We start from the raw sequence: 14,040 nt of genomic DNA, 5'->3' as shown, positions 1-14,040 counted from the left end.
AGCTCCACCCCTCAAAGCTTATGTTCCTGCATCCTTTTCAAAATGTCTTACCTCTAAGGTAAAAGAACTTCCTGTAGTAATATGCCCCAAGATCCACATGTTCAATAACATACTGCTTGTCCCGGTCGTTTAATACGCTGGGTGCATCTTTGGGGCCTTCTACAACAGCAACACCTGCACTGTTGCAGTGGAGGCTCAGTGTAGGATCGTCGCCGGCATGTACCCTAGAAATCCCACCGCCCGCATCCCCTGGTAAAGAGAGTCCAAACCTGTGTCTGATGTCCCCCCCTGTTTCAGTTCGAAAACAAGGACAATTCAGCACCAACCCATTGCCCTCATCGTCAGCTGTGTCCAAAGAGGGACTGTCTTGAGAACTCAACTCCTCCTGGCTGCCACCAGGTGAGCTGTAGGGTAGACTGTGGGTTGAAGATAGGGTGGAGGTTGCCGAGGCAGAAAACGCTGAAGCAGCAGAGGCACCAGAAGTAGTGTTTTTGCGAGTAGCTGCGGAGCTCTGTCTGTTCTGAATCACCTCATTTAGGTTAAACAGCATGCTCTGCACATCATAGTGGGCAAATCCTTTCTGACACACCCAGCGCTTTAAAGGAGGCTTAGAGTCTTCGAGACGCCCATCCTCGCCATCAGAACCCAGCTTTGGAGAATCCACATCGGGCCTCGCGCTCCGAAGTTTCCTGAAAATGGACTCGCCCCCCGTTTCCGATTTGGATCTTCTCTTTGGGTGTTTCTCCCTCGGCCGTCCTTTCACGTCCTCTCCCGAGTCCAGCAGATCCGGCTTATGACTGACCGTTAGCAGCTCTGCAAGTCTTTCAGGCGCTGGACTCCGCTGGTCTTGTTTATCCCCTTGATAGCTCATCAGCATCTCAAAAAAGCTGTTCCCTGAGACGGCAGAGGAGGCGAAACCATGCTGATCAATGGATGATGTGCTCCCATACTCCCGATGCAGCGGGGACCACTTGGTCCCCACAGAGCCCCAGTCTTCCCCGCTCTCCCCACTACCATCAACCTCACTTAGGGTCATGTCACTGTTGCTTCGTTGTCGGATGCGTCTAGTGCTCCTTTGCGAAGTACCGCCAACCGTGAGCAAGTGTGCTTCTGTGGAGTTGCCTGAATTTGCTAACTGCAACTTACTCTGAAGAGTCCTATGTATGCTCTGGAGCATCGAGGAATCCTCAGGACTCAACACTGTCCCGAATTTGGGGTGACCACCCAAGCCCCCTGCTATATGGCTTGTGGTTTCAGTGTCTGAACTGCCATGCCGCAGAGATCCTCCTTCTCTCCTAGGAGGCCACTCAGCGACTCGAGCTCGGACTCCCATTTTTGGTACTCCGAGCATGCCGCCCGTTTGATAAAGGTTCTCTGGCCGTAGACTGGACGCGCCTCCATTGGTGAGCCGTAAGGAATGAGTATAAAAGTCTTCAGAGGCACCGACTGTCCCCACGACAGGCCGATCAGAGGGTGAATGCTTAAGGCTCGTCATGGTGATTCCTCACCAAGCGAGCATCTCAAGTGTGGCACATTTTTGGGGGTGGGGTAGAAACTGAAGGCTTCCATTCAAATGAGAGCAGCAAAAACCTCTTAATCCTTTGGTTCCGTTACCTACAGCCGTTAAGGGACTAGGCTTCTGGCCTTCGTGGTCTTTTACAGTGATGATGCCTCATCGTATTCTACACTCCTGCAACACACACAGACAGATACAGGAACGTTAAAAATGTGCTCATTCAGGAAAATGATATATAAACTGGACACATTATACCTCCTTTCCACAAGTGAACATAGTCCTGGGGTTTTAATGAAACATCTGTGACATGCTTTGGTCAAAACATCACAAGGATCAAACAACACAGCAGTGTTCTCCCCCTGGTTTCAGCACCTGGTCCTTTAAAGGATAATGAGCCACAGCTCAGTTCAGAGCGAGAGCCCAGGATTAAGACTTGAGGAGCAGAATCTGTCGTCTCTCACAACAACTTTCATTTCTCCATGCTAAGTGCGTTTTGATATGTTTGATCTTTGTGCTGGCACGTCAACAAAAATCTGTCTGGGTTTTCTTATTTCACAGTTTATGGGCTGGTGGGCTCCAGATCCCAAAATTAATGTGAAAATGCACTGAACAATGTTTTTTTTTTTCTTTCATAATATGTCCCCTTTAGAAATTAATACAGTGAATGTATCCAAAAAAAGAAAAAGATACACTCCAGTTTCGAGTAGGTCACTTCTTTTCTACGGGCCTTTAATTAAATAGCAACTCTCTTTTTCACTGAGATGTAGGGTGCTTTATCCAAAAATGAACACAGCTTATTTGTGAAAGGTGTGAATACCTCAGGTCCAGCATGAAAACGACCAACATCGCCATTTCACTCAACTTGAAAGGTGTATGAAGGTTATGCAAACCTGTTTGTAAAGCAGTATTTGGCCATGGTTCCCCATCCCTGTTATCTAAACTAGTCTACTCAACTGGACAAACTGACATGTACTTTTCAGATAATGTGTTCCTCTCAAGGTGATTTCAGCAGAACCAAAATGTTAACGTGAGGGCAGTATCTTCTAATATTTACTTACAGAAGAAACTTTATCAACTTTATCGGGGCTCGAACCCATAACCCCAAGCCCTGGAGCTGTGTGAGAGTAACACTACCACCGTGCCATTTACATGAAATATTTTTAAATATTTTTATTTTGTTTGACAAATTGGAGCTACTTATTTTAAGTTTTGGCTGATGTATTTTATTGCTTTGAATATATTTATGAATTATTTTAATAAATAAATAGCAATTCTGTGCATTTGCATCTGTGTGTTGATTTGTTATAATTTGTTTAATCAAATTAGTAAAGTAATGTTTAAGGTCATTCCTGATTCCTTAAGTCTCTCCCACATGGTAAAGTAAGTTTATTAATTCAACAATGTGTATACCCAATACGAATCCAATACCAAAGTTTAAGTATTGGTATCAGAATTGAAAAGAAATTGAATCGGTGCATCCCTAAATATCATGAAAAGTTCTTTATTGTCCCTGAATTGCAGTGTAAAATCAAAACTTACCAAATCTAATGTACACAATGTAAAAAAAAAAAAACATGAACCCTGGCCCAGATTTTCAGGTTTGAGAATACGCATAGACATATCTACAATCTCTGATCACTAACCATATGAAAGAACTTTATCAAGTATCACAGATTGTTGTCCATCTCTTTTTTTGGTCTTATTTGTTAACTTTCACCTTTACTTCATTAATCAGTCTCCACAGAACCAACACTGAGCAGGAATCATTTCCATCATGAATCATACATAGTGTTGCAGTGACCCTGACAAGACAGTGGCACGTTAAGAAGTGTTGCTTCTACAAGTGGACCAACATGTTGCTGGAGTTTTAAACCACTCTGGCACCTAACCTCTACTCTACATATGCCTTCCTTGTTGATCCATTTGATGACAACTCCTCTGTTGCTGCATAATTTGTGTTATTCATTCCAGGCTTTCATCAGTGGTCAGTTTCTGACCACACGACACTGTGTAGTCTGCTCTACTATATCACCATCACGGCAGTGTCTGAGCAGTGACGAGAATGATTCACTACCACAGTCAGTCGTGGTGCTGTGAAAGGTCCTGATCGCTGAAAAACTATAGGAAGTAACATGTTATGCAGAGAAACAGCTAATACAGTGGCCGTAACGTGGACAAACACACTTCTAGCATAGGCCAAAACAACCTAATCCACCAATAATTCCTCTCTCTGATGTTTATATAACTAATTAAACCTAGCTAATAGCAGGTCTCCAGCTTCCTGCTGACTATGACTTTGAAACTGCACTCGCAGTGTCTCAAGTCCCTTTTCCCTGGCGAGCTCTCCTAATCAAAACCACTCTGTTACAGTTTTGTGATATCAAAAGAAGCCCTGCACACATCAGAGCCAGAGGAGGGAGCTAAGTGATGTGTGCAGCGCACGGCTTGGGCTATGTCAGCACACATGCACGCTCCTGAGTCATTAAGACCCTCCCTCAGAGCAGCGGCAGCAAGGCTGTCATCAGATTAGTCCTGAGCTGTCGGCATGTCGCCTTCGGAGGCCTTCACATTTGGCAGGGAAATGCAGCAGACATGATAGCAGCCAGGAATAATAAACACTATCACCCATAACTAGAATTACAAGAACATCCTCAACAGGCAGAGATTGCACAGAGCAGGTCATGGAAATACTTTAAAAGACTACAAGTATTTTTGAAAATATAATACATAAGAACAATAGTAAACAAACAACCGAATAAAATTCTTATTTCTTAGTTCTCATGTTCTACCTGGTTTTGACAAGTTTACACATATCTGGGGTCTTATTGAAACATCTGTGACATGCTTTGATCAAAATGCCACAAAGATCAAACAGCAGAGCACCAGACTTCCCTATTCTAAGCAGCGCTGTTCAGAATGGCTTCAGGGCCTGAATGAGAAAGAGCCACTATTTTCTATAATAAAAGGTGCCCAAGCAGGGAGGTGAGAGTAGAAGCTCCAGGTTTTAGCTATTTTCACCTGGTTATCTCTCTTGTCCATTCTCCTTTTCATTTTTGCTCTGTATTTGAATTCCTTAGGCCCTGTCCACACAAGACAAAAGTAATTGGACGTTTTTGAAAAATGGAGTAAAAACGAGATTTTCAACATCACAGTGTGCTTTTTCTGTCTGAACAACTCCACACCCACAATATAGTGAATTACTTAAGTCATAAACGGAACGTCTACGATTGTGGGGAAACACAGTTCTAAGCCTTGCGTCTTTTAAGGTTCGATGGGAAAATAATGACTGTTTGTACATGACTGAAGTGTAACTTGTCTGTACGTTTTTATTCACTGTATGCTCAGAATCTCAGAATCACAGAATCTCATTTGTAACTTGGAGGTTAGTTTTGTAGCACGTTTGGGAATGCAGTTAGGTAATGCAAGGCGGGAATACACCCTGGGCACCAGTCCTTCACAGAGCAACACACACACACACACTCACAAATTCAGACACACTCACACCCACGGACACTTCCAAGTCGCCAATCCACCTACCAACGTGTGTTTTTGGACTGTGGGAGGAAACCGGAGCACCTGGAGGAAACCCACGCGGACACTGGGAGAACACACCAAACTCCTCACAGACAATCACCCGGCGCGGGAATCAAACCCACAACCTCCAGGTCCCTGGAGCTGTGTGACTGCAACACTACCTGCTGCATTTGTTTGGTCCACGTCCGACCTTTTAAACCCAAAGTACCTCCAGACAACAGACAGCTCCTTTTTATGGCAAAAGTTCTCCTGGGTCATCATTTACTTCATTTTGGAACAACTTCAGGTTCAGATCTTCCCATCCATTTTCAACGCGCTCTACAATTCCACTACTACTAGCTACTTGGAGCGTTCCATGCGCGTTTAGCACTGCAGCAATGAAAAACGTCCCTGTGTTCCGGACATGGTTAGGTGTGGCTGGTATATGAAAAATTCATATCATAACAAAAATAAAAACAGGTTTCCTGTGCAGACCGGTATACCGCCTAGCACTACTGTCTGGCCTTTTTTCACAATTTGCAGTTTTGCAAAGGCTCCAGAAAATGCACTAAAATGTAATTTTTTCAGAACATGACCCCTTTAAAAAAGCTGTACTGCCCGCCACATAACTTACATAATAGTTATCCTAGTCAGAAATAGTGAGCAGGTGAGCATCTTTTTCATTATGACTAAGAATCTGTCACAGCTGTTAAAAACCTGGTCTGCATCCAGTGGGCTAAGGCAGCAATAAAAAAATAAATAAAAAAAAGCCACAACTACAGAATCATCTGATCAGCACATCTCTAGCTCTGGGGAACTAATCTGTCAAGATGTCAGCCAGCGTACTGTAGAGCACCCTCTGTGCTACACTGCTAATCCGATTTAGATCCAGTATTCTATGGCTGTACAAGAGATTAAATAAAATGAATCCCATTCCACAACAGAAACAAACCATCACAGGGAAGATTCTTAAACACCTTTAAACCACAGCTGCTCTTACACTTGAAAAAGTTCTCTGTGAAAATCTTATATAGTTTAAAAAGGTCTGTACACGAACAGATATCCCTCAAATTATTCATTTTCATGTCAGAACAATATTTAGCTATCCATTTTTCGGGAGATAACTGGACATTAATTATAACATAACGCACTTAGAAAGAACTTTCTAAAATTGAAATTCAAAACAGTTATTGACTCCCAGCAACTATTCAAAATCTGGTGAGCCAACAGAAATGTCATCATCAGAGAAGCGCATTCATCTCTGAAAAGTAAGAAAAGCAAGCTCTGATCTTTCTTCATATGTGACAAAATTTTCATACAGTACTTTCATTTGTTTACATCCAATTTTATGGCTTCATAAAAGGGCTACGTCACCAATGTGGTTCTCCTGTGTATATGTAAATATGCTTGAATTATAAGCTGTTGTCCTGTAAGCCTTTTCTCCATTACATACATGTAGCGCAAGTATAAAACAAATTTAATATTAAAAGCATCGCAACCCTGAACTGCATAAGCGGTTACAGATAATGAATGAATGAATGTTAAAAGCAATATATATAAAACAAATTAAATTAAACACACACAAGTTAATGACCCAGAGAAGACCATTTATGTCGGGAGTATTTTTCCTTAGGTGCCAACGTGATCTTAAATATGCAGATCCAGTCTAATCCACCAGTCCCTCTTGGTCTTGCAGATTAGTTGTAAGACATGACGCCAAAGAGGGCAGTCTGCCCACAGAAAGTTGAATTCACGTAATCAGCTGGCTGACTTCCCAGCATCTCCTCGGTGTCCAGCGGATTGATTATGGAGCGATGCTGGCTGCTGGGCACCAGCGGTTGCGCAGAGAATCCGATCTGGACGCCTGCCTCTAGGGGCAGCGTTCTTGGGCTGTTGTTGCATCAGTCACAAAGACGTGCATAATGCCTCAGCTCCCCATACTTGTAGGGTCCCATGTGCTTTCCGCAGCATAATGAGGGGAATGTGCATGAGGTTGCCAGGCAACAAACATCATGGTTTCCTACAGGACGAGGTAGTAAAGCAATAGTGCAACATGTTATTTGAGCCATCCTCTTTGTTAGAGACCTATGTAGTTCTGGGATGCGGTTATATTTTCAGGTGCAGACCCTACCACTTGGCAATGGATTTCTTTTGTTGAATATAACTCAGTGTAGCTCAGTAGCTATAGCACCATATCTGGCTTGTAGTGAAAATACTACTGTGAAGCCCTATTTAGAGTTGCAGTATAAAAGAATTCAACCCCTACTGTAAATTAGGTTAAAAGGATAAAAATACAAAACGATAGCAAAAAGCACTCAGTGTTCTTAGAGATACTGTTGGAAGCAGAGTGTGCAAGCCGAAAGTTAAAAGAACACTGCCTACTCTACCAGGACGCAGCAGAATGTGGAAGCCATCACCGTCTGCCAGCAGATACCTGAGGAGGCAAGTGGTCACAACCCCTCCTATGTCTGCAAAAGGCACTGAGGTTTTAGTGTGCACAGTAAGGTGCATACTAAACACGGAAGGTCCCATGCCAAAACTAAGACATACACCTTTACTGACCACAAAGCAGGAGAAAAGTTGGCTCCAATAAGCCAAAACGATATAAATAAGCCGCAGACATTTTTTCAGTTCTGTGGCTTGATGAAGAAGACTGTAATTTTCCAGACCTATGGTTCAGTGGCAGGTCTGGAATATGAAAAAAATCATGCATGTGCTAAAAGGATCATCCTGCCTACAGTGAAGCATGGCGGTGGCTCTGTGATTCTCTGGGGCTGCTTTGCTTCCTCTGTCACAGGAAACCTGCAGTGTGAAGGACCAGAATGATTAAAACAAATATCAGAAAATCCTAGGTGAAAACCTTATGCCTTCTGTGAGGAAGCTGAAGCTTGGGAAAAACTGGACCTTCCAATAGGACACTGATCCTAAACATATCTCAAAGTCCACCATCGCTTGGCTACATCAGAACTCCTGGAAGATTCTGTAGTGGCTGTCTCAGTTGCCTGACTTGAACCCCATAGAAAATCTTTGATTAGATTTGAAAAAGGCAGTAGCAGCATGCAAACCCAAGAACATTAGTGAACTGGAGGCCATTGTCCATGTGGAATAGTGCAAGATTCCTCAGGAACGCTGCCAGAAGCCAATGTCTGACTATGCAGCATATTGCAGCAGGTCAAAACCACGAAATGGTGCTCTATGAAGTACTCAAGACTTAGGTCACAAAGGGGTTGAATAATTCTGAGACTGCAGTAGTCATTAAAAGCAAAATTCTGAGTTGAACTTGAAGAAGCCACTTGTTACATCAGTTGTACTGAGCTATTTTAATTGTTCATATTGATTGGCTTATCATGAACAGCTTGAAAGTTAAACTTTGCTAATAAATCTAATTGGCAATTGGGGGGAGGGGTTAAATCATTATGATTGCAACTCTACACCTGGTATTAAAAATGGAGACTCCAACCCCTTGTTGTGCTTGATGTCAGGAGAGGGCGGGGTTTGGGTGTCAAGGCCTGAAACTGGTCCCTAGATACAGATAGAGATACTAACAGAGACATAGACAAACAGAGAGAAAGACTGACAGACAAGGGGTGAGAGTGACAGAAAAAAACAAAAACTAAGTGATAGAGACAAATTACTGCCAGAGACAAAACGGAGAAAGACAGAGAGATATAGAAACAGAAGTCACAAATAGTTCATCTGAGGGGGGGGGGGGGGGGGGAGAGTGAGAGAGAAAGAAAGAAAGAAAGATGAAAGAAACACCATTGTAGACATTGGACTAGGCTGTGCTGCTGCTTGGAATTTCTATTTAATGTTATGCAATATAACAAACATTACAACATGAAAGGATTACATCAGTAAATCAATATGAAACTCAGACGAGTGGATTAGTATCCGTTTTCTAATTGCTCACCCATGAATGACTATTCCTCACATCACTTCTAAATTAAAGATATATTTAATGTTCTGCTTCATTAAATAAATATCTGCAAGTTGTTGGTTTTTTTTGCTTGGAGAAGCTTAGCCCTTAGATTGTAATATATACACACCCAGACCACACACAAAAGCTAATAACCACCAACTGTGGACTGTATTCTTCTCTCAATCAATTATTGATCCTCATCCTGCTTGTTTCCCAGTACTCACTTGCTTCCCCTGTGCACTTACCCTCTTTCACTATTGACAGCAGTAATGAACAAACTCACTGCAGAGCTCTTGCAACTAATGCCCATCCTGCCCACTTCAGCTGCGTACAGGAATATATGCACTGTCTTACAATTCAGCAGGTTCCTGGAAGAAACAGCTTTGTGCCTGTTATTCCCAGCCTTCACAAGAGAGCAAGGGACATATTGTTGAGTAACAACAAAAAATAAATAAATAAAAAGATATTGATCTGCAAGCTGTCCTTTGGATGTTGTCCAGTATCACTACAGGGCACAGTGAGAACATTATGGCAAGAGTTCCACAAAACTGTGGGCTTCCCTGTTTCAGCCAGAAGCCCTTACACACCTCTTATACACCAAAGTATGGGCTGTAAAAGTGACAATATGCTACACTCAAAAATAAAAGGTGCTAAACCGTCCTTGGATTTAAAGCAAAGTTTAAAGGGAAACTAGGTTGTAATTTTACCTTAAAATTACAGCTTCAAAAATCAGAGAGAACAGAGACTAACTAGTTCAGGCTCAGTACTGAAGAAAATGCAGTACGTAACTTGTGGAGGAGTGTATGATGATTCGTACCAGCACAACACACTATCACCAGCGCTGAGAATGATCCACCCATATTATACCTGCTCAGTGATAGTCATGTGGAGGTCCTGATCATTGTAGAACAGAGTGAAAGAGGGCTATAAAAAGTATGCAGAGCAACAGAAACTACAGTGTGTAAGTGTAGAACTATAAAGCACACCTGCAATGTATGTGGACCTGAGAAATAAACAATGACTTTTGAAAAAGTGTAATTGTAATGTTTTAACTGTATACCTTTATAAAATACAAATATAAGAATGCTTAAGTACATTTTGTCTTTTAAAATAAAATGTGTAAATCTTTTAAAGGAATACTTTGTAATATTTCTGCTTTACAATTCCAGCTTCAAAATAAGTGTGATGTATCACTGGCCTGTGTTCGGGAGAACAAAGCCTCTGTCTTTGCTACTCTGAGCTCAGCACTTCAGAAAGTGAACTATGTAACTTCTTGAGGAGGGCAGAAAACCAACACAACTCCCTGCCCCTCTCCATTGATTGTAAAATTGATTGTACTAGGGGGATCCCCAGGAACACACCAAAAAAAAAAAAAAAAAAAAAAAAACCTAATCTTACCTACTGTTCCTTTAAGGTAATCTTAAACGTAAAGTTCATGTCCAAACACCCCTTCTAACGACTGAATTTAGCTGTCTGAGATCACCATGTTCAAAACCAAGCATGAGATTGTGAGGTACAAATCTCCCAGCATTGAGCTCTGGATCAGTGGGAGTCTGTTCTCTTGCGGACCACCTAATACCTTTAGGAAGGATTGGAAGGGTGTCTGTGATCCAGAATTAATCGTTCAAAATCAGTGCCTTGCTAATGCTGTCATGAGTGAATGCCATCAAATCCTCACATAAAGCATCTGGACACGGTGTAAAGCCTTGCCAAAAATGCAGAGGCTGTTAGTGCAGCCAGGGACTTGTTTCCATTCACTCTGAATGGTATCTTGATGTGTATTTTTCTCCTTCTCATGACGTATGCAGCTTACACACGAGTTAGTGTTTGTTCTGGGAAAAATACCTTTCCCAGACCTGGCTGAGAGTGGAGGCTACTTCCGGTTTCTAGCAGTGCCAAGAGCCATGTGACTGGCAATGAGCCAGGGTGTGTTATTTACAAGCAACTGTGGGTGTTACTTGTAGGTGAAACTATTCTGGAGGGTGTCGTCAAGATAAATGTGTAAAACCAACTATGAAAGGATTTAAAGGCCACTAGAAAAATAACAGTAAGTGGAAGACACTATTTATCACTGGATAAGAAACACCTACATTACATCTACACCCATTATCCATTATAATCAGCTCCACTGACCAGACAAAAACACTATGCAGTTGTACAATTACAATTACTGTAGTCCACCCGTTTCTCCACATACTTTCTTACCCCCATTTCAATCCAGTGATCGTTCAGTGTAGGTATCCCATGACACCACTCATGAACTCATTTCGCAAGTACACACAACACAGAACTACAAAGGCTTTTGGGAAGTCCTCACAGCACAATGCCAAAGAAAGAAAGCAAAAAGGGTTTGGAAATCCTGAAGGGAAAAGTACAGCTGTCTGTCTGAACAAACGGTGAATGTGACACTTCCTGGGGGAACACACACACAGCCCCCAGCAAGTAAACGAAGCCAGAGGAATTTAGATCTCAGGGGAAGCGACAAAGATGAGTAAAAGGAGGCGGGGTCTACAGGCCCAAACAAACTCAGCAGACTACCTAGGTGCAAAGATGCAGCAGATGTCTGGAGAAAACTGAGCAAACAGACCTGGAATCCAGTGGAATCTCAGATCAGTAACAAGGGTAGATTTAAGGTGTGTTTATACCTGTCAGCTCTGGTCCAGTTAAAACTAACCAAGATTGCTCTGTTAAGGATTACACCTTTTCAAACTCTGGTGCACAACAAACAAGTACAAGAGGCCATCTGAACAGGGGAGGCTCAGTCAGTTTAAGTGGTTTCTGATGTGGTTAATTTCAAGTAAGAACACAATACAAACCAAATTCATCTAAATAAACCAAACAGGATGGGAATCACAAGATTTGACACTAAACATGCTGCAAGAAAACTGCGCTGAAACAGCAGTGTAGCTTTTTTGTTTGTGCAGCAGTTGGATTTGGGATTTTAAAGCAGCCATCGGACGTGGATTTCTATTCTTGGAATATTACGACAGAAGTTCCAAAGCACTAAAAGCAATAGTAGGTAGTACAGTTTCAACATCATTGTGATGCCCCACTGACCTGTATTAAGGAGAACAGAGCCTATGTCTTTGCTACTCCTGGCTCAGCACTGCAGAAACTACACTATGAAACGTCTGGAGGAGGGTAGGAAACCAAACTACAAGAAAAAAAACACCCTTATTGTCATCTCAAATCACCTATAGACAGAGTGCACATAAAAGAAATCACACAAGAAGTCAGACCCCACTTTCTCAAAAGGATCCGTCTCTGCTGCAGCTTTAGCATATCACCTATTAGCATAGACACCTAGAGTTGGTCAACGCGGTTCATCTATTGTTTTGTTTGAGTCCTCTTTTCTTGACTATTTCCCTTTGATCAGTATCGCTGTATTGACAACACCAACCCCACGCCATTTTACATTGGAAGGATGAACAGAAGTCGATACTGATTCTCTCCAATCTCTCAGAGTGCTGTTTATTTGATGGTGAGAGTTCTGCTGGTCTACCAGGTCACACACAGTTGTTAGAAGTCCCAGTTACTTTAGATCTTATTTTCCTTACTTTCTCCATCCCTTATGCAAGTGGATTATCTTTAATCTTCTTAGAAAAACCTCTTTAAAAAGGATTTTCTTGTATTTAAAAAGTCAGTTTAAAGGAAAAAATTAATCAAACTGAAAGAAAAGTATTGGATACAACATCACTCCACTATTCTCATCATAGGGATCAGCATCCCTATAATTCATGGTAAAAAGATCATATAATGAACAGTCAGACAGGTTAAATGTCTAACACACCAGTGGCCTGCTGTATACACACTGTGAAGCCTGGTTTAAATAGAACCACTAAATTACAAGCATCTCTTCTCATCACAGCTGTAAATGTGACTGACCTGTGCTGGATTTATTTCAGCTTCTGTGATTAGGGACAGATCGCTGTCTGTGGCTAGAAGAACAGCGGGCAGCCTCTTAACTGACTCCCATGAGAGATGAGCTGTACGATGCAGCAGCACAACATAAATGATACACACTCTCTCTGCCTCTCAGTGACCTAGGTTTCAGCTGAGCAGTAACCAACCAAATTTACTCTGCCACTGTACACAGGTTTCTACACTTTCAATTTTGACATGTAGACAGTAGCATAATGGGGAATCACTATCTGAAATCACTGGGCACAAGTCAGGAGCACAACCTAGACAGAGCACTAGTCCATAACAGGATATTACATACATTCAAATAGGAAAATGGTGTGATTTTCATTTTCTTCTATTTATGTATATAACATGCCGCAAAAGACCTGTCCAGTTCCACTGTGCAACAAAGCTTTATTTAAGGCTCTGTGCTCTTTCAGCTGAACACACCCATGGATGCTATCACAGTTCTTTCTAAAGGACCTAACAACAATTTTTTTTGTTCAGGAACCAATTTACATTGGTGAAAACGCACCAAATTCTTCTGAATTAGGTTCTGTTTGGACTGTATGAGGAACACCACACAGACACAGGGAGAGCACACCACACTCCTCACAGACAGTGACCCGAGGTGGGGATTGAACCCACAATCCCAGGACCCTGGACCGTGGAAATGTCCAAAAACTCCAAAACAGTCCATTTCTAATCACTAAGATTAAAAGACTGCCAAATGTCTAATTCAGTGTTTATGTTGTATTCATGATCAATGCATTTTTATATTTGACTATTCAGCCTACAGTAGTTCAGAGAGAATATTTAAGGAGTGTTTCAGAAATAACTACTTTTTGAATGAGCCATAAAACATGGCAGCAGACATGCAAAAACGAAGTCTGGCTGGTTTTGGTGTACAGACCCACTGAAAATGACCTTGAAAAAGATGTTGCTCTGACACTGATGGAAACACAGAGGCAAACTCTGAGACAAAGGCTACACCCTGGACTACGATTACAGCATCTCTTTGATGTGCCAGTCTCCCGGACCCATTCATTACAGCTTATGAGTAATGTTAAACGCAACTTCTTTGTGCCATCCATTTTGGTCATAAACAATAACAGGTGTGCAAGTGCATGGGCAATATAGTGGAGCCCGGGTTATAGCTCAGTTCTGTCCATATCTAGGCCCATGGTGC

At 42.1% G+C, this 14,040-nt stretch overlaps 1 protein-coding gene across 2 annotated transcripts in view; it reads right to left on the bottom strand.

The window, feature by feature from the left end:
• Positions 1–14,040, bottom strand: part of LOC136699102 (signal-induced proliferation-associated 1-like protein 1) — a 66,069-nt gene that overhangs the window by 37,860 nt on the left and 14,169 nt on the right. For both annotated transcript variants that reach the window (XM_066673555.1, XM_066673563.1), the window contains exon 2: positions 52–1,690. In XM_066673555.1, coding sequence (XP_066529652.1) covers positions 52–1,495 — 1,444 coding nt within the window. In that variant the 5' untranslated portion in view covers positions 1,496–1,690. The remainder of the gene's footprint in view (positions 1–51; positions 1,691–14,040) is intronic.

The sequence above is a fragment of the Hoplias malabaricus genome, chromosome 1 (genome assembly GCF_029633855.1).
Source record: "Hoplias malabaricus isolate fHopMal1 chromosome 1, fHopMal1.hap1, whole genome shotgun sequence".
Classification (NCBI taxonomy): domain Eukaryota; kingdom Metazoa; phylum Chordata; class Actinopteri; order Characiformes; family Erythrinidae; genus Hoplias; species Hoplias malabaricus.
The sequence above is the reverse complement of the archived record's forward strand: the minus strand, read 5'-3'. Positions and strand labels throughout refer to the sequence as shown.